Raw genomic sequence first — 27332 nt, forward strand, 5'->3', positions numbered from 1 at the left:
GGGTGCTATACAACTTGTTTTAATACTCCAAGTCTGTAGGATGGGGCAGAGCCATTTCAAAGAGAATACAGAATAATTCTTGAAAACGTTATACACAAACATTTATTTGATATATAGCATTTATAGTTACAATGAATGTTTTGAACAGCTGTGCTAAAGTTAAGGTTAGTAGTGTGTTTAAGTAATAGAACATTTTGCCACATTTTTACACGTAAAATATACCTCAAACATATATCGCTGAATGTCTAAATTGAGCTTTTCTAAATATTTAAATACTTTTAAAATAATCCTTTCATACAGTTCTGTCAGACTGATAGATACAGTTGGTGTCCTGCACTAAACTTCATAAAATGGTCCAATACATAATCCAGTCCAAAAGTTTCAGCTTTGTTGGTCAAGCTTATGTTCACTGGCACCCCTGAGACATTGCAATGACCTGCAAACTGCACAGATAACCCTTACTTCAAATGTAAGAGATGAGACTTTAAGTCTACTGTATATTGACACTCATAGTTGACTTTAGAAAACTATTGTTATTTATTGAAAGTGTTATTGTTATTACAGTATAAATGCACACCTTTATTAAGTAGACCTGATATCAGCTGTAAACATGAACAGAAACATGACTACATTTAATACAGTAATGACAAGGTTGATCATTATACAGCCGTTACAGGGCAGTTATCTCCAAAAGTCAATTAAAAATCAAAAGATATCTGAATGAGCCAGAAATGTTTGCACAATGCATTGTGTTAATATGCCTGTTGCTCATTCAAATAAAGTGCATTCAATGATCTGGTCAACGAGATGTTGAAAACTTGATCAGCAATGCTTGCTTTTCAACAGATAAAAAAATTATCGTTTTATATATGTTAGGACTGGGTGCGATGCCCAAAGTTAGTTTAGAGCTACACTGTGTTGCCAGAAATCAAAATAGCAACATTCATTTGTAAATTGGCATCTCATGAAGGGTTCAAATATTATGAATAAGACATTCTCAAGGGCTTTCAAATCCATCAACGTATCACAGGTCACTGGCGTCTGTCTAAAACTTAACACACGCGGATTATGATACTATGAGTGTAACTGTGACTTCACCAACCACATCACACAATGCTTAGTCCATAATTGTAGCGCTAGAGGAGCATGTGATCCTATAGGATGAAATGCTCAGTATAATCACAGTTTCGCTCATATGATCTTTTCATCTTCTGTGCAACGACTGACTCAGCGTTTTAGCTTATCTTCTCTGAACCTTACCAGGGCATTCTGGGTACAAAACCCATTTTAGAACATATGTCAGTGAAGGACGCAAGTTGCCTTGGCAACGGACTTGTCGCCCAGCTTGATCACCGTGCACTTAGCAACAGAGGCCATACATAAACCTGGTCGACGGTACACCTGGGTAGGTAGAATCGCTGTCTCTGAATTTATGGATATATGAAGTCTATGTCATCATTACATAAGTGTTGCTTAGCAACATTGGCAATGTAAAGATGTACATGGTCAGTGGGTAAACTGTGGCACCTTTAATAGCTAAATAAACAGTTCAACCAAGTTAATTATGTATAAACCAAATGAAAGAAAGTTTATTTATTCTATCTGGGGGAAGAACCTGAGATCATGTCTTTGTGTCAACTCTTATCTTTGCGTACGTACCTTCCACTTAAGATAATGTGTTGCCAGGCAAACACAAAGTTAGTGTTTTAGTTCATCATCGATATGATGATCTTCATCTGTCCACATCAATGCATGCCACCTTAAATAACATATAACTTACATAGGCATTAAATCCAACATGTCCTCTTTTCTTGTAGTGTTTCTGGAGTACGAAAATCACACCATGCCTTCAACGCACACGTGTCTACGTAAGTCCTTAAACAAGTACATTCATACTGGTGTTTCTGTACAAAACCTCCTTTTCTGCCTTCTTTCTACTCTCGCACATACAGTTTATTTACATTGGTTATCCATCCTTCTAAGCGCTGATGTATCCATCATATCAGCTAATACAGATACTAGGTTTTCACTGCAGTCTAGTATCATCAACTCCACGCAGGAGAGCACAACATTACAGGTCACCCCCTGTGTAGTCCGAGACCTTTCTTTTGATGCCATCTTTCCCCCAGCACAGACAGCGGGTGGCCTGCCGTCCCGCTGTAGCTGGGGCTGTCGAAATAGTGGCCCTATTCCCGATCTACTCCAGGCATGAGGCACCCCAGCACGCCCCCTAGAGAGGAGAGCCTTTTCAGCCGCGCCCCTGACCTTTTCCAGGGCGTCCTTTTCGGGCCCATTGTTCGGACAAGTCAGCTGATCTGAAAAACAATACGGAGAAACACGTAAGAGACATGGCTACCTTAGGTTTGCTGGATAAGGCATGAATCACTGCTGCGGGTTTGAGCAAACCCTTAATTTTAAAGGGGCAGAATAGCAAAGAATTTACATTCAACCTTTATTTAACCTCGTGTCATTCCAAACCTGTGTGTTTTTTTCTTCTTCTGCAGAACACAAAAGAAGATATTTTGGAAAATGTCGGTAACCAAACAACATTGCCCCCATTGACTTCTGTTGTATGGACACAAAACCAAATTTCTCAAATTATCTTCTAAATCTGAAAATAAATAAAACAATTTAGGTGAACTATCCCTTTATGTATAAGGTTTTGACATTGAAGGATGGATGAAGAAATTTTTGTATATGGTACTTTTGATAAATATACCTTATGTATTTTTAAACTAAGTTTAACAGTTTACTTGAATACACAACTAAAGTATACTTAAAAAGTCAAATGTTATAATCGAAATGCTGGGCCAATTTCGTACACTTACAGATATACTATTTATTATTTACATAAAGTTTATTTAAAAATATTCTTGAACTTTGCTGAAGTGTAAAATTAACTTTTTGATACGATTATAGTTTTTTGTTATTTTCCAGCAAATGTAATAATCTGGTCATTCTGTTAACAGTTTAAACTCTTGGTTATAATATTGCAGGTTTCATGTGTCAGCTGAAAAGTTAAACATAAACCCAACGTGTTAAAGTTAAACATGTGTATTTATAAACTGCTTACCTAAAACATGAATTTTGCATTGTAGCATGGGCAGGTGTGCCAACGGTTTAATCTCTGTGTGTCAAGTGACCCTGCCTTTTTAAAGCCTGTTCTACAAATAACGCAGCAAAGAGTTTTATTTAACAAGCGCTGAAACACAATGCCGGTCAGACATATGCTTTGCATTTCAACCCAAAACAAAGTGTCTGCCAGGTCCTAAAATAACACCCAACAGCAGATGAGACCTGCTCGGGCTAGTGTTACTCAATATTTAGGGCCATCAGTACGAGCGCAATGGTCTCCTTGGCCCTGTGATGAAGATTATCTCTAGGGCGATGACAGAAGGATAGGCCGGTGGAACCTTGGCGTTTCCATGGCAAAATGTTTTCAGAAAAATATGTTCTGGGGCCTTGGGAGACTCAGAAAAAAGCAGAGATGGTATCCCTCTTGGGATGTTACATTGCAGCTTTAAATATCAACCCCTTGTACTTTTGGATCTGACATACCTCAGTGGGTTCAGTTTTGTCCCGATGTTGGTCCATCAGTCCGTTCTGGTGTGACACTTCACTGTGGTCCTGTGACTCCCGCCGAGTGCGATTCGTTCCTGTTGAAATCTGTGTGTCGTTCTCCCAGCGAGCGAACCCTTTGCTCTTGGATGCTTTGCGGTGCGGCCTGTACCTCATCTTGGGGAAGGTGTGTGACCCGCTGTCAGCTACGGCAGCCCAGCCGTTCTCAGGCCACATGGGTTCCGTCTGCGTGGCCTGACTGGTGGTGGCTCTCTGCAGCCGTACGGAGATCCGCTGGGCTGAACCCGTCATCAGCGTGATGGATTTTCCCTCCAGATCAGAGCTTGATGATGGTGACAGAGCAGGGAACGTAAACACATCGTCGTCATCTGTGTAAGATCACAAAGTGATGAGAAACAACGGTGTATTTTAGCATTGTCATAGCTTGTGTGTAGGTAAGCATTCACCTTTACTGGTGGGCAGGGTGGGGCTGCTGGGTAGAGAGCTGTGGGTAAGTGTTCCAGGTGACACGCTGCCTAATGATGTGGACCGAGGGAGACGGCGACACGCTAAAACAAGAAGCTCTCGACACTGTTTGTGGCAGTTCACCCCACAGTCTGAAAACAATAATAACAACTTTAACAATAGCAAAATTACATTTGCACGTACCTGTTTAAACACCACCAGCATTTACATTTGTGTAGGCACATACATTTGATATGCTCAAAATAGTTTAGTATAAAAGTGATAGTTGACCCGTAAATGACAATTCTGTCAACATTCACTTCCCCTCTTGTAATTTAGAAACTGTATGAATTTCTTTCTTCTGCAGAACGCAAAGGAGGATATTTGGAAGAATGTTGGTTAACGTACCACGGTGGTACCCACTGACTTACTGTGGTTAACAGAAGTAAATTGGTACTGCTAATGTCGACTTACATTCTTCAAAATATCATCTTTTGTGTACTGCATAAGAAAGAAAATCATTCAGGTTTTAAATGACAGTTTTCTGTTATTTTACTCTGGTTGTGGGTACGTGTAATCCAACACTACGTGCATTTGTCATCAGATGTCAGATCAGATATAGATTCAGATGTTTTATTCTCGAGAAACAGGATGTTTAATAAAACACGCAGCTTGTGCAGGCGTAACATTTTGTTGATGTTCTATTGTTACCTTTACACTTATATCCTTGTTTAATAATCCCCCAGAGCTGGACCACAGGGAAAAGAGGAAGGCCATGAAAAGAAAAAAAGAGAGTGAATTATTAGTAAATATGAATTTGGAGCAGGTTGCACGCTTTATTTGAGTATTTTCTGTACACAGACCATCTGTAATAAACAGGATACTTCCACATGTTGCACCCTTCCTGTACAATACAGTGTGAGAACGTGGATCTGTGTGTGTGTGTGTGTGTGTGTGTGTGTGTGTGTGTTTGTGCGAGTGTTCATATTTGAAAGTCTGTTAAAAAGAATGTGTGTTAACTCAGCGGATTCCTGTCTAACCATCTGTGTAAATACAGAACAATACCACAAGCATTGACTAAACATTGTTGTTGTGTATATACACTGTCACTATAACTGTGCTTCTTCTGCCAAGAGCATTTTAGTACTCGACTGTATTCGTACCGTCTCAAACTGTACCAACAGGAAATTAAACGCATTTACTTTCACAAGAAAGGCATGTTGTGTACATATTCCATTCTACTCTACATCTACACATCTATGGTATGTGTTTGTTTATATGTTTATTGTGTGGTGCCTATGATGGCCACCATCAGGAGAATGTTTTTCTATTGAATGTCTGAACTTCTGGAGGAAATGTTTTTGAAACTTCGACGTAGACTAAATTCAGGGATGTCACACAAACCAATTTGCCTGTTTAGTACCTTGGGAGATTAGGTTCTCAGGAGAAACATTTCACTGCGGTCATATTTAACCTTTAAACACTGTCTACATAGGTCCCTAGTGCTGTTGTGGTAAACTTCTGCTTTGTAAACGTGTTTTTGCACACACATCTCTACAAACGTCTGGTGCACTTCAAGCCTCTATATTGGTGTGTACCTGTTGCATAGTTCATATCCCCCATAATTCATAGTGTTCGTTTACGAGACAAATAAACCAAAACTCACAAATCCAGCACAATGTTCACAGAAAGTTGGTTTGAGGTATGTCATCTCCTGGAAGTTGTGTATAAATCCAGGACCCATCTTACACTGCAGCAATGGGTTGGCCCGCAGAAAATAAGCCATCATCTCATCTTTACTAATCAATCCATCCCTAAACAAAGAAAGAGAAAGGTACTGAACAATCCAGATTTACAAAGCGCAAGATTTATATCCCTCAGTTGACTGTCAGTTCATTTACATTTACATTTATTCATTTGGCAGACTGTATTCATGACATAATGAATGCATCAGTGTAAGTTGAATGTGTCATTGCACATTAAGAGCACACATTGAGAGTTCTTCCTGTGACACGGCAGGCTTGATGTCCGAATAAAACCGTTAGCCAGTGAGAAAACAGGAGCCCAGGAGAGATTCATGCTCTCAAGCGGCACTAATGCGGTTTGAGAGCTGAGCTGCACAGATGAACCTCAGAGGACACCAGGGGAATTTCTGAGTGTATGATGTTGCGTTCGTGACTGTGAGCTTGTGCATGCTTGATGATGTGTGTACTTCACAGGGAATCATTTTAACCTTTTAACATTGCTGCAGGTCACCCACACTGAGCATCTGCATGCCCTGAAGTCACCATAAGCGTTTACATGTTGCAAGTTTTAACCGTTGCCATAGCAAAAAGTACACCTACAGCGAACCCCAAAAAGTATTTAAATGATTTAACAAAGATGCCTTAATGTCTTTCTGAGATTTCAAATTGAAGGTAAAACAATTAGTTTAATTTAATTCCAGATCCCACATATTTATTTGAATCCTAGTGCGTTCTTTCTTCATTTACGTACCCTCTTGTCATTTCAAACCTGCGTGATTGTCCTACTTCCGCAGAACACAAAAGAAAATATCATGTAGAACGTTAGTAATGCTTTACATTCACAAAACATTCATGTTTTGCTCTGTTTGCAGTGAGAAAACTTTTTACGAATTTAGCCAATTTTCAGTCACACACATTAAATTTACCCTGATTGAACCAATATCATCAGTCCAAACACAATCTCTGCCCAGGTTTATTAAAATACTCACAGACTGAGAGCCAAGAAACACTGTTAGCAGTCTGTCACTACAGGGGTCTGTTACAGAGAATCACACATTTTCTGTATGTGTAATTCCTACTTACTGATCTTTATCAAGCACACAGAAGGAATCCAAGAACGGGAAATTTGCAGCGATACTCTCAAAATCTTCCTGAGATATGTAACCGTCGTGGTCGTGGTCATAGTTACGAAACACAGACTATACGTGCAATAGAAAGAACAGAAAAATACACATTTAGTGAGAGTAATGTATTACGAAAAGAGAAAATGATTATTGCATGCACTTTCTGAATAAACCATACTAGCTGATGAAAGTCATGTTGTTTAGAATTATGTTAGATATTAAAAACTCATAGACATTATGTTGAGGAAGAGACGCAAAATATCTTACATCCACGACCTTCCTAATATGTTTGTTGACCACAGAAGGATCTGGTTTTGTGGTGACCCCAGATGCCCAATCCAGTGGAGCAAGAGGTTTGTTGGGGGTTGTGGGTGATGTCGGCTACAAAATGATATAATATGGTTATTGATGTTATGAAATCCCTCTGGTCTGATTTTTAGGTTATTATGATAATATATCTGTGTCCAAGAAGCTTCTCAGGGTGAAAGAAGCAATATTTCAAATAAAATGAATTCAAGACAGGGGATGTTTGTGCTCATATGAGCACATGGACCAAACTTTCACCTCACCTGAGATTTAGGGTTACGGGGTTCTCTGAGCAGGGACAGCTCATAAATTTCATCCTCTGTGTAGTAAAGGTCCAAGGATAGCTTTATCCAAACAGACATAACATTTAAATTCAGACACACAAATTCATCTTTACGTTCACCAACCTAATAACTGACCACAAACTAATCTCCAGTGTACAAGACAGATTCACGCTCACAGACGTGTTAGCTGAACTCACAGTGAGCAGGTAGATCAGGTCCATGTTGGGCTCCACCTGAGACACGGCGCTCTGAAGCGACACTAGTTCATTAAATGTGAGATAAAGCTGTTGCATTTTCACAATGTTAACTTTCCCATCTTCTACCCAGTCTGGGAAGACCACGTGCACTGCGATCAGGTCCTTCAGGTGAACGCCCAGAATAGGGATCTTAAACCCTTCGCATTCACTGAAGGCTTTGCGGTAAGCGCCGTAATTACTGTTGGATGACACCAGCTCTGTCATTTCATTCCAGATCTGTTAAAAGCAAGAAAATCGACAGTTTCTGAAATCAATCAACGGTTACCGAAAGTATGTTTTAGAGATTACATTTCAGACACCTCTTTTCTGAGTGATTAGTGTGTTTTTCATAATGTCTGATGATCTAAGATACTGTCAAAACTGTAACATATATGCTATATATTCTCAAGGGTAGGAATAGAAGGGATTGTGTTTTTATTCATGTTGTGAATGAACTAAACCGCTGTTTTGCAGTGAGCGCTGCACCTTGGTGACTTCTGGGCTGAGGTGAGAATGAGTTTCCTTCAGACGGGAAATAGAACTGTGACTCAGACCTCCAACCACAGCCATTAAAGTGTTGAAGTTCTGCAGGTGGAGCAGTTTCTGAAATTGCAGAAGAGAGAAAGAAAGAAAGAAATATAGATAATTAGATACTGTAAATAGATAGATAGATTTCCATTAGTCCTCATATGATCTAGGGCTTCTCATTTGTATCATAATGACACCAAGTGGCATTCTTTCAAAAGCACATCTCTCTTTTATAACTCGAAATTCAACAACTCGAAAGCTCGATACTTAACATCTATTAGCTGACATGGATCGTGCCCGACGGGCCTTAAAAGAGATACTAAGAGCACATGCTTTGTACTGAGGGGATGCCTGGGTGCTCTTTACAATAGAGGCGTTTCATACACCCCCAGCGGTGTGAGAGCAGGCAGGCGGCTCCCTCGCACTCTTTCCACGGCAAACATTAACATATCAAAGGGCCTGGAAATGTCATCTTGCTGCTTTCAGAACACGCTGATGGAAACCAGTTTGATAAGTGTAGGGTCTCGCATTTGCGTAATCAACGGTACAGTTATACAATTAGACAGCGTGTCGCTTCAGCTCATAATGCGTTACCCAGAATGCACTGTGACCATTTATTTATTTGTCAGAACGCAGACCTTTCACCTGTTTTTGCATTTCCTGTACTTTCATTTTGCCTAACGTGCTTCATTTCCTTTCTTTGAACGAGGGAAATGTTACCATCCTTTGTGCTTTTTCTGTTAGGAAATGTGCAGACACAGGTGCTAGGGTGGACCTACCTGAGCGACATGGATGTATTTGTTGATGACCTCGGCTCTGTGCTGAGGCGTGAGTTTGCTGAGCACCATCAGCTGAACCCACTGAGAGATCCCGTTGAACAGGGCGATGGAGCGCTCTAATGTTGGGTTATCTACCACACAGCCGTGAATCACATAGCTCTGGTAATCTGTGAACTGAAAAAAACAAAACATTGTATTGACTACTAAAAGGGTTTTCATTGAAATTCCTTTTTCTGAGGAAACATTTCTTTGTTACAGTATCTGTAAAACAATACGGGCAGCTGCAGAAGGAAGTTATGCTAACTTCAAAACCCTAAACGTCAGCTTAGAATAACAATGCAGAGCAATGGAAAAAGGCAGCAGAACTGATAAGAGAATCAAAGCGTTCTCATACTCTTTCTCTATCACAAACACACACGATCTTCGGTGACGCAAGTCTTGTACAGCTGCCGGCTTTCCCAGGTGAAGGAAACACTCTATTTTTCCATTTCTACTGTGCACACTAACCGATAACCTCCTGATGGACTTGTACTCCAGGAAGGTGAGATGTTCGGCCAGCTCAATGGGTTCCAGGTGATCAAACAGAAGCGAGGCTTTGCCCTTCTTCGCCTGCTTCTTTCGCTGAGTCAGTTTACGCATCCAGTCATACGAGGGACTGAAAAGACAAACACGTAAGGGATGAAATGCATGTGGAGTATACAAAATGCATTTCAAAATGTTTCTGGTTATTTTAGATTTAGGAAGATATTCTGAGAAATGCCTCAGTGTCCATACAATGGAAGTCAATGGGGCCCCCATGTTGTTGGGGCACCAACGTTCTTTAAATTCTTTTGTGTTTTGCAAAAGAAAGAAAGTCATTAAGGTTTGCACAGATATGACACGTCATCCACAATATTCATGTCATAATAATGTAACATATAAAGTGTCATTCAGTGTTAATGAGTGATAAAGTGCAGGTGTCTGCAGGCTCTATGTTATCATTCACACGCAATCTACATCAGGGATTAGAGCTCATTAGCGGCAGTTTATTATTTTAGAAAAGGGCGAGATCTGAATTTTTAACAAGGTATTTTCATTTCAATCAAAATGGCACCTGTGCTTAAAGTCAACCAGGTTGATGGTAATGAGACAATAAATGATGGGCATGCTGTGAACAGATACACAGACATCTGAACCTGCGTGTTTGTGAGTAAAACTGCACTTACATTGTAGAAATGTCAAGTAATTTAATGTGCTCGTCGCCACCCAGCTGAGCGGCGGCGTCTCTGAACTCTTCCGTAAGGCGGATCAAACCCAGATCCAAATCGAACTCAGCAGGAAATTCAGCAATCCAGTACCTTCATAAAAACATGAAAAAATTTCATTATTAAGTGATATTATATTGTTGGAGCTATGTTAGGCTTTTTCAAATTGGGGAAACTACTAAATGTCAAATATTTCCAGACTATTTAGTCAATGAGTCAAATAATCCATCAATGTAAATACATCTAGGTGTCCATTATTTTGATTAATATAAATATGTTTATATTAGGGATGCATCCATATGTACATTTTGGTAGATAACAATAACTTATAATTCTTTACCGTTCTGATAACCGATAAATTGGCCGATATATATTTCCTGTAGCTCAGTGGTAAGAGCATTGTGTTAACAACACAAGGTTGTTGGTTCGATCACAGGGGATTGCAGATACCTATGTAAAATGTATACGATAATGCAACGTAAGTCGCTTTGGATAAAAGCGTCTGCCAAATGCATAAATGTAAATGTACATTGCACCTGAAGTGGTTCAACCAGAGGAAATTATTTATCATTTATTAAAAATTATAATAATGTTAATATCGGAACGAAACCAATCATTAGAAATGACCATTTATCGGCCGATAGCCATATGGCCAATAATATTTTGTGCATCCCTAGCTTATATGTTTAAAATAATTATATGAAAAATATATATATGTATATTATTATACATAATGGATTGGAAAAATTATGTATACAATGTAAAAAACAAAGTTTACCGTTTTATTGTGCAGAATTTTCACATATTTAAAAAATGCGATATTAAAATGTCAGCTTACAAACAACTTGTGCAAATTCACAAGTTATGTGTAAAATAACACAAAAACATGTATTTTTACCTTGCAAAAAAGTTTGTTACTTTCTGGTGCCCAAAATGTCAGAATTTTACAGTTTTTACCACGGGTATTTTTACATGATGGCAAATAAACAGTTAATGTTCGATGCGGAAAGGCAACTTACTATTTGAATGTGAATCTTGAGAAAATGTTCAGACATATCAAACCGTAATAGTGAAATTGTGACCTTGAAACACAGTCTGTCTAGACCACAAATGCAAAACCCTGCACATTTGATGCTTAATAAATTCATCTTACTGGAGGCAACATCGTACAGTTGTGTAAAGAGATGAACCAACTTTCCATTTGACTTCCGTTGACAAACAACATCAACCCAAAACTGATTCAAGAAATCGAAGAAACAATTTTAACAATAAAAACACCACTTCAGCTTTAAAATATACAATTGAATTACTATGATACTCTCATGTTCCAAAACAAGACTGTTTTCCAGTGAACCCCTACAACACAACAACAGCTGCAATCTAATTGGACATATCAAATAAATATCAAGGCTACATTTTGAAGCAAACAAGGTTACTTCCCCCAACAGGAAGCAGTTCTACAAAACAGTGACCTCCTCCATGATGTTTTTGTTTTGGTGAGTGTCACAGAGATGCCGGAGAATGGAGCGGATGAAGCGTCTTTATGTAAGATGCACGCCGTTTGTCTTTCTATCATTAATTATGGAGATGTTTTGGACTGCCGGCCTCACTCAGGGCACTGAGACACAAACACGGTCTGTTTTTTGCTTTTCATTTTTTGTCTTTTGAGGCACAAACATCAGATGTGTGCCCGGTATGAGTCAAAGTGACATCATCCAGAGAGATGGTAATAACACAAGAGTGTGTGCGACTGCGTGAATGTGTGACACCAATGACAGCAGGGACCAAATGAGTTTTATATTTAACCTCAAATTATAACACTGATAAGTTCCTCTGATCATTTTTTCCCTAGTTCTTCTTGTCAGAGACATACAGTAGAGGTTCCCAAAAGCAAGCACTTCTACTAAGCATTTTTTATTTTTATGTTTTTGAAGAAATATTTTAAAGAGTACTAGTTTTATCCGTATTTAATAAGTTTTGCATTTAATGTACTGAAGCTGACTGAGTTTTTACAAAACATCTTCATTTTGCATTTATAACATTTCTTTGTTATACTCTTTAAAAAATCTTTCTAAGTTCAAAATAGATTGTATAATGTTGCTTCAGACAAGCGACAGATCTGAGTGCAGGCAGACAGTTGTGGACAGAGATGAAAGGAAAGGTGGCCTTAGGAGATGTGCCCTGTGAATAATGAAATAAAGAATCGCTGAATCATTCTTTGTCCATCCACAAAGACACAAAATGTCCACTGTGGACACACGTCCATCTGAAGGAGCAATGCTGTACTTGTGACATCATCACTCTGAGCGCAGGCGACAGTCACGCTGCCCTCAGAGAAAGAGAGGGAGAACAGGAGGAGGATAAGAAAAAGAAAACACAAAATAATAGCCTGCTCACGACATTTTCTGTCACGGGTTGTTGCCTAGCAATGTAAATAAACATCTTAGCAGAAAACTCAAGGGGAATAAAGGGATTGTTTATCTCATTAAACAAGAGATGTTTTTATTTACCTCATTAAGTAGCAGATCTTCAGTCGTGTGCGCTGGCAGTCGTCTCCCTGACAGTCGCGATACGTGATGGAGAGTCAAGGAGTATTGCTGGGGTGTTAAACGGAGTAACATGCTGCAGTATGAAGGGAGTATGGCTCCATTCACATGCACAAAAAGTTAGCTCAAGCACATTTTTCTCAAGCACAAAATTGCACGTTTGCTGGATTTGTGTAAACTCTAGGGAAGTGATTTACTTCCATTAAATATTAAATGTTGAACCAGACATTGTAAAAATGGAAGTGTAAGATCTGTGAAATTGTACGTCCTCATTTTATTGCATACGGTCTTGGTTCAATTTTCTACATGTAAATATAAATTTTTAAATGTGATTTAAGCGTCCATACACTTTTTTGGACGACTATACACGCAAGCTCTGGATGCATCACTCAAACACAGTCACACTGAGCTGACACAGGATATATAATCAGAAGTTTCCCAGCGAGCTCGGCAGAGGACACATACCAGCGGTGCATCAGCAGAAGGGTTCGAGGAAGCTGGTTGTCAAGAAGCTCCCCTTCATCGTCTACAGACAGGGAGAGAAAGAGATTACAATTTAGAAAGAAGAGAGAATACAGATGACAAAGAAGAGATAAGAGAAAAACACTTTGGTATCTGAGCACACGATTTAAAGGAATAGCTCACTCAAACAGTCAAGTTCTGTCATTATTTGTTGAGAGGTTCAGACGTTGTTTCAAACCTATTCTTCCTATTTTCTTATCGTGCTAAGCTGGAAGTAAGATGTTTGGAAGAATGTTTGTAACCAAAATTTCTGGGGCACTATTGAATACCATAGTAGGAAGAATAACTACTATGATAGTCAATGGTACCCCAGAACTAATTGGTTTCCCATATTCATCTAAATATCTTCTTTTGTGTTGAACAGAACAAAAACATTTATATAGCTTGGGAGCACATTTAGGGCGAGTAAATGATGACAGCAATTTGGGTGAACTACCATAAGAATTTCAAAAATACATTTAAAATACAAATTTCTCTATGTATTTTATAGAAATGTATACTTTAAAATATAAACAACAAAAAATGTATCTTAGAAATCTAATGTAAATTAGAAAATGTAATCTTATCCCGGGGCGGTTCTAGGGTGACTGGAGGTCTGGAGCTTAGCCCATAGAAATCCATAGGTGTGTCAGAATATACATTTTGCATCAAAAAACATGTTGAAAACATGTAGAAAGCCCGCTGCTTTCTTGTAACTTTTTTCAAAGCACTGTTTGTGGCATTTGCCGTTTCTAAGCAACCATGAGGCAAAGGATGAATGGATTTTCAGCACTGACACGCTAGACATAAAGAGCGTGCCGCAACACATGCACACCTCGACCGTGTTGTTCTCTATTTGAGCGCTTTGCATGCAAACTTCCGCATGCAAAAGATACAAAATGTAAACGGCCCCCCAAGTTATTTATACAGGGCATGGTTATAAAAACATTTGGGGCTTTACTGAAAGCTTTCGGGGCTTCAGCCCCCTTAGCCCACTCCTAGCAACGCCCCTGATCATATCGTAATCTAGAAATCTTAATCTAATGACATTTTCAATTATTTATAAAGATTCTATTAATGACTGAAAATTGTATAAAGTTCACCAAAATGTTATGCTATCACATGATTTAACATAGTACAATTGAATCACTACGTACAGATTTTTTATAGGAATGTATATTTTACAGAACAAATAGAAAGAAATATATATTCATCTTAGAAATGTTATGACATTTTCGTACCTTTTTTAAGATTTTATTAATGACTAAAAAAGTACATAGTCTGAGGAGATCACTATCAGCAGCAAATAGCAATGAATGCTCAATAAAAATGTCACAGCCAGTAATTAGTATCTTATCTAAGAAAATCCATCAAATAAAACAGTAATATTCCTTTTAATCACTAACCAAATGCTTGAATACAGGCCTCCAGTAGCAGCTCCAGGGAAGCAGCTTTCCCCAGCGTAAAGGACCCCATGACCTCCTGTCCAACCTGACCTCAATGAGACATCCAGCTCACTGCCATCAGGCACTCCACACCTTCTCTTGTCGACGTCTTTCGTCCAAATGTTCTCAGTGTACTATACAGGAGAACTGGTGTCTCTGTGACTCACTGTAAAAACAAACCACAGTCAATAATGAACTGTGCCGTAAATCCATGCAAATGATCTGTATCGATATGGCGTACATATAATGAATGAACTTATGTCTGTTTAGTTCCTCTGAGAATTCCCCATGGCAGTTATCAAAATTTCATCTCTCTCGCAGGAACACCGTTTGCATGATTTTACATCGCAGATCCACGCAGATGGCATGCCATCATTCTGACTGGGCGTACAGTACACTACCTGATTAGAGCTTAGATAACATGAGGCTGTCTCAACACATTAACCATTATCAACTGTGCTTGTTCACAATTGAGGTGTAACTAGATTTTGCTTCTTTTGTTGAGTTGTTTTATTTTGCTCTTGATGTTGTGATGTAACTTCTTCCGGATGATGTGTGTTCTTTCCTGTATGCTTTATCCATGCAATCAAAATGGGGAGGGTAATTGTAGGTTTATTCTTAACCGGTATTTAACCAGTAATGCTTTACAATAAAGTTTCATTTGAAAACATTCATTATTGCATTGGCTACCATAAACAAATGATGAACACAACTTCTACAGCATTTATTCATTTTAGGTCATGTGCATTATTTTCAATTTCTAATACGTTTTGGTAACACTTCAGCATAGGGGGCAATTCTCACTATTAGCATGCCTATTATCGGCATATTAGCAGTTTATTAGAATTTATATATTCTGCATGACCATACACTTTACCCCTGATCCTACCCAATAACTAACACATAACAACTACCTTATAAACTATTAATAAGCCACAAATGAGGAGTTTCTTGAGGAAAAAGTCATAGTTATGGGAGAGTTGCCCCCTATACTGAAGAGGGACCTGCATTTTTTTAAATCAAGTTGCAATTGTTAACATTAGTTAACAGTGAAGAAACACAAACAATAATTTAGACCCTGCTGAAAAACAACAACAATAGGATCCTGCCCATAAAAAATAGAAAATTGTATTGCATTGGTTTTAATGGAAACTATAATGGTGTCTTCTGGTATGTGATGGATTCTATTGGTAGTATGTTATCTGGCAAAAGGGAACCAATAGAAGACATGAAATATTAGAACAATGCCCAATCCAATTTTGTAATGGTTTTAATGGAAAAAGCTCATGGTATCAAAATACAAACACTGAAAATCAACTCCAGTCATAACACCAGAAACAAGTCAAAGTTATGTTTGGACTTCACAGAGGTTAACCGGTTCTCGTGACGGGTGAAGGGTCGGGTTAATCTCAAGAGACCTCCAGGCTGCATTCTGATGCGTGATGTTAAATAGACCCACAGCATGAGCGAGATACACGTGCAAGTGAAGCACCTGCTGTACTGTCAATAACTTTCTTCGAAATTCATTGCCGTTGCCTTGGAGACAGCCTTTTGTGATGTCATTGATAACCCCTTAAACTGAGGGAGTGAAGGAAGTTCAAATGACTTCAGATGGTGGAATCTACACCAGGGATGTGTCTCTGATGCAATCTCGGTGGAAAATGCACAATAATGTCAAAAACCATCAATCGCCGGCCACTGAAGAAAAAATTTAATTAATTTGAATACAGCAAAAATGCTTTGATATATCCTCCCGATCCACATGAAATGCATTTTAATGTACACCTGCACAAAATAACGCCCCTGCCCGGAGAGATGAAGGGACCAGCGCTGTGGTTATAAATATCTCTAATTTTCACCCATCTCATCTGTTAGAACTGACGGCAGGAACCTGTCCTGACTCGCCTCATCCGATCGACCCAGATACGCAAAACATCACTTACACAACTATCAAATTAAGCCAAACATATAAACAGTTATTCAACAATGTATTTCACTTGTAATGAATATTAGCGATTACAGGTTTACCATTAGATGTCAGGTCTTTTTTAAGCTCTTAAAATTTCAGTTGACAAATTTTGATGGTTGCATATCACGCACGCTCACACAATTCTCACAAAACTCTCTGTTCCTGTAAACACATTCAGAACATTTTCTCATCATTTCCTTTTAACACTAGCTCATTTGAAACGTTTTACACATAAGGAAATAAAAGGGACTTTCTCACTCATGAGAGAAAAACTCTACTATAAAAGCTGTATTATAGGTTGCATACGGCAGGCACCATGTTGATGTTAGTAATACATTTACTTTATAAAGAAATTTGACTAAAACCTTAATGCACCTCTAAGCTGAGTGAATATTTAACTTCTTCTTTCTGAGCTCTTTGTGACATTTGTGTGAATTCTTTTTAAATAGACACAAACATTGATAAGTTTGTAGAACTACTAGCTGCAACACATCGGCTGCCAGTAGGTAACTTAAATAATCACATAATGTGAGGCTATACTAATTCCAACAGTGCAAGATGGTCTAAACTTCTTCAATGACAAAATCTTAACGTCATACGTGCAGCAGTGTTGAAGAGCAAATCAGAGCAAAACAGAAAACGTGAGAATTACTCATTGAGAAATTGCAAGGACTCAGAACTTGAATGTGATGAATATGATGACCTCGACAGCGTACAGAGCAAATTCAAGCAAAGAAACTTTCCAGAGATATCAACTTAAAGAACCAAATACACATTTGCCCGATTCACTTACCCCAAATTCTTCACATTAAGCTAATCTGAAGTGTAAAGTGTAACTCCCTCTATCTGTTGTGATTCATGAGGAATGGAGAACTCCTCCAGCAGCACAGAATGTGATCAGCTGACTGACACCATCCCACTGTCCTCCGCGCCAGTTTGTAAACACCAACGCACATCAGACGGCCATATGACGGAGCATGGCGGCCAATCAGAGGGACAGAAGGGTTTCAAGAACGTCACAGAGAGTAAAATAAATACGAATGAGAAAGAAAGAGTGAGGAAGAGAAAACAAGAAAGAGGGCGGAAGAGCGTTGGATGTGTTTGTTTGGACACATACAGTAGTGTATTTTACTTTCAGGCATAAGTGCCCTGTGCACAACACTCAGAATTGAGCTCGAGTACACATTTAAGCATCATCACAAGATCAAGAGAGCAGCTGTGCTGATATTTATTACACAGACACAATTCTAACAAACAAACAAGTAACAGGCAATAAAAGCATCTGATGTGAAGCGAGAAGGAGGACAGAATGTTTGGGGTAAATGCAGTTCAAATCTACTCTTTACATCTGTGTGTGCGTTTCTGTAGCCAGATAAAGGTGTTTTTGGTGAACTGGTCTTTAGCTGTTGCAAACTCCCACCAACCCTGAAGAGAGCTCACACATATCAGCACCTCGATTTGACTTATGACAACCTCTCTGCAGGTGCACTTGGACTTACAAATAACAAAAAATAAATTTTTATTTATATACTTTTGCCAATACAGAAATGACAAACCAGAACACATGCTTCTCTCATGAAAATGAATTATTAGCCCAATTCATGTAAATAAATGGGCTGAAATGCGCACCTTATTATTTTAATGACATATTTAACCATCTCAAAAAAATGAATTCACCTTTACTTATTTTAACTGAAGGACGTTTTCTTCATCTTGATAAAAACCGTATCATACAACACTTTATTTTGACATTTACTCAGTCCAACGCAAAGCATGAATCTTCAGCAATGTAACATTAACTCAATTGCTATAATTGATCTTTTGTAACTTTGATTTTAGTGCAGTCGAATCGATTAATCGATTCCAAAATAAATTTTGTGTTTACATAATATTTGTTTGTGGTGTGTGTATTTTTATGTATACATGTGTAAATAGATGGTTTAATCGGAAATGAACTTCCGGTCTGTGTTTGGTTATAGTATTACAATTATTTTAGATAGAAATTATAATATTACTTCATATTAATAATTAATTGTATATTAATTGTATTAAATTAAATTAAAACTACTCAACAGTTATTGATCTACCGGAAGTTTGGCCCACATAACTTAATGCCGCGGAAACCGTCTATAACAAATAACAATATAAATAAATATATACTGTATAAACCTTTATACATAAACAAAATCATTTACATATACATTTCTAACATTTCTAAACATATGCAAGTATGTTTGTGCAGTTTTACAATGTCACACACACATAAGGACAAACATTTACAAAGACTATATCGAAATTTGACAGCACTATTTGATTCACCAAAGTTAATTCACAAAAACAATTATTTTATTAAAGTATATTTACACACACAAATGCAAATAGTTCATTTTGGAGATTATGACTGGCAAGAGTAGAGCTACACAACATCTATTAACCAGTCCAACAGAAATCAATCTTCATCACCTCATTTCACTGCTTTATGATGTTCTCCAAATCCCCACTGCTAATAGAGACAAGAAAGAACGTGACACACTCACATGCGCACCCACAAAAACGTCAAAGCTCTCATGCGGACAAACTCACACACACACCCATCTCGCACAAATGAGCCATTCACTCAACGCCAGAGACCTGCAATCAGCAAATGAGTTACCTCCCAGCAACCTCATTATCAGACAGTCATCTAAAGCTTCAGCCCACATAGACAACAGACGATTATCTTTGACAGTCTCTCTATAAAGCCTGATTTACTACAGATGAACCCAGCAAACCCAAAACACAACACAGCCAGAACTTCCAAATCAAATTAGTGCACTCCAGCCTCGAGTCTGCTGGTTTACTTGAGCACTTTTGAGATATACAGAGATATACTGTATTTCCCTTTAAGCCAAAGTGTATTTTTCCAACACAGATGAAGTATTGAATATACGTTGAGTAATATTGCGTATAACTTAAATTAACCTTTTGGATTCCTTTGGTTAAAGTCTATCATCATTTATGTACCCTTGTATCTTTCGAAACCTGTATGACTTTGTTTTTGTTACCGTGGAGAACAAAAGGAGTCAGCAGAATGTCCTTTCTGTTCTTTCCTCAAACAAAGATTTTCAAGTCGAGATTAATCATTCGAATAAGTAAATGATGACAAAGCTGTTGTCTGACTTTAAGACTTTGAATATAAGCTGTATAGATGACCTTTATGATGATTTATAATGGACTTTAACAAAGCTTACCTCATGAATTTCATTGTGTGGAAGAAAGCAAGTTAGATATTCTGATATTTTGGTGTTTCATGAAGGAAATCATAGAGGTTTGGACAGACGCGAGGGTAAATAATTGATGAAAAATGATTTGGAGCTGCTGTCTCTTTAAGAGTATATCTGTCTCAAATAGGGCTGTTAACATCCTGCCGCATACTGCAAAGGGACCAAGCAGGAACTACGTTTGTTTGAAATTGACATGGCCTATAGAAAAAGCTAAAACAAAGTAATCGACCAGAGGAACAAGATGTGTATAATTCATAAAACAGTACCTGTCACTTGTTCCTCACTCTGACATGAAACTTCCTCAGCCATCTCAAACTACATGCATTTTTAAATAACTTTCTATTACAGTAACTTTTACAGCAACTCGACTGGTCTGTAGTTTGTTTCAAAATTAAAGGATCTGAAGCAAAAATGTGTCCTGTTGGGGACCTGGGCAAGGTCGGCTAATTCATGACACCTTTGAGAAGCGTTAAAACACAGTTGGATGCATCTAATGTAGAAACTGCTTTTCCTCACAATCAGAAATCAGAGATGTATAAAAGAAAGGGTTCCGCCAGTGATTTTATAGCTTTTGTCTATTCCAAGACACAACAGAAGGGCTTTTGAACACAGTTCAAACACAGTTCTTTGAATTTCATGTAATGGAACAGTTCACCCCAAAACAAATTTCTTTGTATGAAAAAAAGTGTATAATAATAATAATTCAACCTATTGTTCCAAAAAGTCAAGCCGTAGAGCTGTGGAAATGGTCAATTTTAGAATGGATTATAATGAAAAAATCTTAGTAACACCACACATGCAGAGAAAGAAAAGAGACGTAAATCATTTGCGTATTAATGAGAGCGAGAGAGAATATCACAGAGCTTTGGCCTCTTTCAACATTGCAAAATTCTGTGAGAGGACCTGTGAACACCATGTGGCTCTACTGAATGTGAGAAATCTCTCTCTCCCACAGTTCACTGATGCAGATGGAGGGATTGTTTGTCTAAATGGCGAGTGGACTTCCTTCTATTCTGGCCTTTTCCTGTCTGTGTAGCAGGCGTCCCTGTGCCAGGCTTAAAATACTCCCAAACACACCGTAAACTGAAGCCCAGCACGCAGGAACCACGTCACAATACACTCAGGGGTGTGTGTATGTGTGTGGGGGGGACCACTTGTGGACAACCAATCTGTCCTTTTGTGTGTGTGAAAGTCGGTGTGAGAGAAAGAAATAGATCATTAGTGACAGACAATGGTCAAGAAGAATGTTATGCTTGTATCATTACTATCTAGTGTTGCCAAATCCTGCGAGGACAAACAAGCAATCTGGTTAAAAAACAAGCCAAACAAGCAACTTTTTGTGTTTGTGTTGAAAGGAGGATTGCTTAATTTCTTTCATTTCATTTATTAAAGCACTAAATATGTTAAACAAGCAAGCATAAATCACCTTTCTCGTGTATGTGAGAAAAGGACGAGTGAGTGCATTCACCTTTATTTGGGGGCATCAAAATGGGCGGAAAAGATAAACAGACTACAGTGGTTAATAATGACGTTATGTAAAGTGCCTTTTGAACAGCAGGTGGGAGGACTTGTCAGCTTCGATTAGCGGTTTGTCACACTTCATTGTGAAACAAATGCACAGCACTGTCATTCCCAAAAGCCTACTGTATTCAGCAAATAAACCCGGACAAACCATTTCAACAGGATGTCATAGACACAGTGGATCTGACGTCACGTCATTTCCGCCTCCCTGAAAATAATCAAACCCCAGTAACTACGGCTTCAATAAACAGCCTGACCTTGATCTCATCTCATTGAGAGCCGCACAACAATTGCAAATACATCAAACTCTCAGCCTGAACAACAGCGGGGGACATTAACTCTGTGCTCAAACAAGGGACGAGCCCAGTTCTCGACTCTCTTTTGTTTTAAAGGGCCTCATTTTAACCAAGTGGATGATATTTTGAACATTGACCACATCATGCAAAAATTCGAAGCTTTTTTCCTGGATCAAGCTTCCATTCTTTGAGGGGATGAGCCCTTCTCGTTACCATGGTGAGGCGAATTTATTCGGAGACAATAGGACTTACCACCCAGCAGGCTGTCATTTAATTCCCGATATTTACGGGAAGGAATTACTCACAGTTAACCGATCACCCACCCTTCAACCCCCTTTTGGCCCTCAGTTATTATGCCCTCCATGAATGCTTAAATGTTCTCATCCCCTGGCTGGATTCAAAGTCTATTTTTGTTTGTCTGAGCGAGGTATGAGCTCTATCTTTTTGTGGTTTATGTACGCAAGACTAAGGTGTAAAGATACGGTTTCAGAACGGAAGAGCTTTGCACAAGTTATGGCTTGGTTACACTCAACATGCAACAACTGAATTTAACTCCAAGTTCAGGTGAGTCAACAGTCACCTGGTTTGAAGAACTACTGAATGATCTACGCTCTTTCCCTCAAAACTAAAAGACTGTGAGACACATTAAATACAGGACTAGTTTAGGTTCACTGGATAGGGAATGAGACAGTGGTAAAGAAACTGGGAATGAGATTTTCTGCCCTTGTTTAAGCGATGAACTCAAGGAAGGGCAGAAAAAAGTGCAGGAACAAAAAAGTGCAGTCGGATAGTAAACAGGATGACAAATTCATGGACTACATTACAGTTCTAATATTCATATTGTTTATGGAAAGTAGCATGAAACATGGCAACACTGAAGGACTATCTGTGAGTTTCTAAGTGTGTATGTGCTTTGTGTGTGTCACTAGCAGCTTCTTTTATATCCTCCTTCCTGTTCTTTCAAAAGGGATACAGACCATCATATTTTCGTCTTCTAGAATCTAAAAAAGAACCAGCTAAACAAAAACAATGAGCACATATCCTGCTTCCCCAACAGTTTGTTTCACACTTTCAGACTGCTTGCTCTTCCACTGTGTAAATGAGTCTTCATGTGGCCATCTAGCTGAGGTTTCTGCCACATATAAATCTGTGCTATTTTTTGAACGATGATCCTGAATTGTCCTTGAAAAGTGATTAAACACCTGTTCACGGTCAGAAGGTTTCGCTCTACAGTCATGTATTATCAGAACACATACAAAACAAATAATCCTTATCAAACGTGAAACTTGGGTAATATCGAGCTGTTTTACATTCTGTTTCATTTTGTAATATAAAAGCTGCTTTGTGACACGGAACGTCACCGACTGCGTACGTGTGCATGACTGTCTTTGTGCATGCTGAATATAAGGAAATGTTACAGGTGCACTTTACATAAACAAACCACCATATTACACGCTTATGACACAAGCAGTAGCATTTGACTGAGGTGAGGACAGTGCTTATATTGCTCATTACCGAGCAGGTAAGAGGAGCCACTGATCCGGATTCAGGTATGAAGTGGTTTCTACTGTATGAGATCAGCAGGAGAGGAGAAGCTTTTGATAGGAGCTGAGTGTTTTTTGGTGTATCTCATTCACATCATGGCGTTCAGTTGTAACTATGTGTGTGCGTCTGCTTTCAGTAAGGCAAAGGATGTCAAAAGCAAGAGATCTTTAAAGAAGAAGAAAAAAGGGAGGGCAATTTTTCTTTCGGGGAATATAGAATTATTCTTGTTATTTTTAAAATAGAAACTGCACCATCTATAATGACTGCTATCATTGAGGACCAGATCAAAGGACCATGGGACCCTGGGGCACAAATGTCACAAGAACCCCCCAACCCGCCCGGTGACGTAATGCAACACAATACGACGTTCACTGTAAACGCACAACTGTACATAGATTGAATCATCTTAAATTGTTGGACTATAAATGTTTTTTTCCTCAAGCGTTAGCCCTTATGCAAAATGAAGTATATGGGCCCCTGAGAGTCTGGGACATCTATCCCACATAGCCATTTGGTAATCATGCTCTGTTACCAAATTTCTCATTTCAAAACAGATGGATCCAAGCCAGAGTAAGGTCACCGATTGGGCATATTGGTCCTATCAGCAATGTAAACATGTATAAATATACACTACTTTAGTAAATCTAGAGTTAGTCATACTGATACAAACAGGAGAATGACATGCATCTCAACTACACGTAACTATGGACACACTAACTCTATAAATAGCTCGCCAGTTTACTGGAAACAGGAGCTATGGCGAGGCGCAACCGTTCTGCAAATAACATTGATAACAGGAGAGACATACATAATAGAAAAAGATGTGGTGAAACTGAGAGACGGTTATTGAGGACGAGTGACAATGAGTACAGAGACCTAGCTGCTCAGTAACTAAACCTCTGTGAATCTGTGTGTGTGTAAAAATGTAATATTACTGACTCCTCTCATGCTCCACAGACTTTCAGCACACAGAACAGAGATGGTTAGACTAGTCGGTGGATTATTTTGTCTCTGTTGCGTCATGCTAATTATCTATTGTACAATTTATAATATTACACTTCATTCATATGGGAATGTCATTTTACAACATTGAGCTAAATTATTGTACGGTAGTTGTTTTACCCAGCAAGCACTTCACATTTAGTGTGTATCTGTGTGTTACTGTATGCGTGTCTGTGGTTAATTCCTGCACAGGAAAACACTTTACAGTTGCACATCAACTCTATCGTCAACTCTGAACTCGGAATCCTGAAGGCCATCGATCAATACTGGGATGCGTTTAAACTAACAAAATGAGCAAAGAATAAAGATGCATGAGAAAATGTTTCATCCACCAGCGTAAAATATCTTCACACATTAAAAAAATCCAAATTGTCAATAAATCCATATTCTTGTGGGAGTCAAATGCACTTTACTGATTAAATTTTACGCTGTGTGGTCGAGAGATATTGAGATAAACCAAAAGAGACGGAGAGCTTGGGTTTGAAAGAAAGAGTCGGTGTGTGTGTACGTGTGTGAGGGTGAAAGAACACAGATGTCCTTGGGCCATGGTCGTTTCTGAGACTTATGAAGAAGAGTTTAAACTAAACTAAAGCTTCAGTTATCTTAAAAAATTGCAATATGGACTAAAACCAGCAGTATGACAACCCAATCTCTCTCTTTCTCGCACAAACACACAAAGACCTTTGAAGCTATATTAATGAGGTCATCTCACACAAACAATGGTTTTCATACCGAGCACATGATACACTGTATATTAGTCTGAACCTAACCTTCACGCGAACCGGTTGACATTATTAGATTGAAGAAAATCACGATTTGGGTTATTTTAAAGCATTTAACATGGTGAAGACCCTTTCATACACATCATTTGTGTGACACAAAATTTGCCTTGCACAATTATTCAAAACACACTTTATTTGCACTACATGATAACTAACACGGATAATAACTCAACACATCATCTTCATGACTCAATATCTCACAAACATAACATAACATAACATAGACACAGGACAAGAAAACACAATGCACTTCAAGAACAAAGTTTGTGACCTCGAAATTCCTCCGTTGAATTGATAGCCTGCTTGACCAAAGAGTGTGTAATGACAGTCTGTACTTTTCAGATAATCACGGTAACATCTGACAGCAGTTCACACTCATTTCAGCGTGTGGAGCATGTAAACACCCCATTCAAAGGAACCTTGTGTCAAATATGTTACAGTTTATCATCAGTTCACGTATTACCACAGAACCGCCGACTATCAGGGTATCTAAACCAAAATGTCTCTTCGGTACTAAGGTATTAAACTATTAGATAGTTTGTGATATCTGATCAGTTCAAAGGAATGAAATCTTACCTGGCCGTGCAGATCTGTGAAGCTTTTTTGACTCAGCATAGGTGTGAATCATGCAATGTAGTTCTTTGCAAGTTACTACTGCCTCCCTATGAAGAAGAAAGCACACAAGCGCTGCACACACACACTAGTTAGTGACATCAAAGCACAGTCAACAGTGTGGTGTGCAAGGCAGGAGCATGTGATATTGACCACACATACATGCACACACAAATGCACCCTGACTCTCCTCCCCTCTACTTATCTGGCACCGCCCCTTCACTTCATAACACTTTCATACAGTCCCGCCCCTCATTTCCCTTTCTCTCTCTTCCCTGAATCAATTATTCTGTAGCCCACCTCTCTCTCTCTTTCTCACACGCATGCACGAGTACAACAAGCATAATCGAATGAAGCAACATTTTGAAGCTTGTGATGTGATGCATGTTTCTGAAGTTTGTATGCGAGTCGAACATGCAACCATGTTTCAACATCAACAGGGTACGGAGGTAACACAAATGACTGCACCTGCTAACACAGTGAAGAACTTCCCTAAAAACACACACCTGCTCCACGTACGCGTGTATGAGTCATAAACTGTAGCCTTGATATGAATAAAGACTATTATTCGAGTTTGTGCCTTCGGAAAAAACAATTGATGTGACTCATTATTAGTCAGCTCTTCTCACACAAGATCGCAGCTCGAGATTAGAAGGTAAGCGAGAAGAGCATATTACACAAATATCATTTCTATTAAATCATTTATGGAAACGGAACAATTCAATGTACACCCTATTGTTCTGAATTTAATGGTTTTTGTATGATGGTGTACTGGTAGTATTCTTCAGTGTGGATGGGACTCTGCATGGGCCCATTATGTGCTTTGAGCCGGTATTTTAGGGCAGTGATGTTGTTATGCTGTGTGACACATTGTGAATAGTGAAAAGAATTTACTTTACTGTTAGGACACAAAGCTCAATACAAGATACAGAGACACACACGAGCCACAACATAACACAAGACATACTGTATACATTTGATGAACGCAGAGAAAGATATTTGGAAGAATGCTTATAACCTGTCGGATTTTGACCCCCATGGACTACCATAGTAAAAAATACAATGGTAATCAAAAGTGCCCCAGAACTGTTTGCTGGATTAAGTCATTTTTCCTACTATTGGACTCAATGGGGGGCAAGATCCGTTTGGTTATAAGCATTCTTCCAAATATTTTTCTCTGTGTTTATCAGAACAAATACATATATACAGATTAGCAACAACTCGAATGTGAGTAAATGATGACAGAATTTTCATTTTCGGGTGAAGTATCCCTTTAACTAAGTAGTTGTGTTACCTGCAACCTTATGGTTACCCTTATTTCTACCAATAATGCCATTTCTTCCAGGATTTAGGTTCGATATGCACTAAAACATAGAAGTTAACTTGTAGTTACTGTGGTCTTTGACATCAACAACAAAAGTTGGTAAGCACATTTACCGTATGCTTTTAAAAACATGTCAGTAAATGTGTTTTGCTTTCCTAATCATTCACACGTTTATTGCATTTATTTGCATCTAGCATTGTTGTCGCTTTCAATATCAGAAGAGACCTGCCACCCACGTTTGGTTTGTGGCCCACCAG

The 27332-nt window shown here is 38.6% G+C and overlaps 1 protein-coding gene across 2 annotated transcripts; it reads right to left on the reverse strand.

Moving 5' to 3' along the window:
- Positions 1 to 4: 4 nt before the first annotated feature.
- Positions 5 to 25950, reverse strand: rasgrp3 (RAS guanyl releasing protein 3 (calcium and DAG-regulated)). Of its 2 annotated transcripts, none has more exons than XM_079459155.1 (17): positions 25716 to 25950; positions 14723 to 14927; positions 13239 to 13341; positions 12780 to 12842; positions 10231 to 10362; positions 9533 to 9680; positions 9026 to 9199; positions 8205 to 8321; positions 7680 to 7955; positions 7462 to 7542; positions 7160 to 7273; positions 6852 to 6967; positions 5690 to 5837; positions 4735 to 4771; positions 4026 to 4175; positions 3559 to 3947; positions 5 to 2315 (listed from the first exon to the last, which is right to left on the reverse strand). In XM_079459155.1, the coding sequence occupies exons 2-17, from the start codon at positions 14790 to 14792 to the stop codon at positions 2307 to 2309; spliced, it is 2127 nt and encodes a 708-aa protein (XP_079315281.1). In that variant the 5' UTR covers positions 14793 to 14927; positions 25716 to 25950; the 3' UTR covers positions 5 to 2306. The 2 variants fall into 2 exon arrangements, 1 of the variants encoding a protein (XP_079315281.1); XR_013786820.1 differs by having other exon boundaries at positions 85 to 2315; positions 3559 to 3901; positions 25716 to 25923.
- Positions 25951 to 27332: the final 1382 nt, after the last annotated feature.

This window comes from Barbatula barbatula, assembly GCF_947034865.1.
Source record: "Barbatula barbatula genome assembly, chromosome: 6".
NCBI lineage: Eukaryota > Metazoa > Chordata > Actinopteri > Cypriniformes > Nemacheilidae > Barbatula > Barbatula barbatula.

Excerpts from the sequence above, each read along its gene's own strand:
- rasgrp3 (XM_079459155.1), bottom strand. The coding sequence starts at position 14,792 with ATGGGGTCCTTTACGCTGGGGAAAGCTGCTTCCCTGGAGCTGCTACTG. Across the intron at positions 7,274-7,461 it reads CCCGTAACCCTAAATCTCAG|CCGACATCACCCACAACCCC; the intron begins GTGAGGTGAAAG and ends ATCATTTTGTAG. Across the intron at positions 6,968-7,159 it reads ATATTAGGAAGGTCGTGGAT|TCTGTGTTTCGTAACTATGA; the intron begins GTAAGATATTTT and ends TTGCACGTATAG.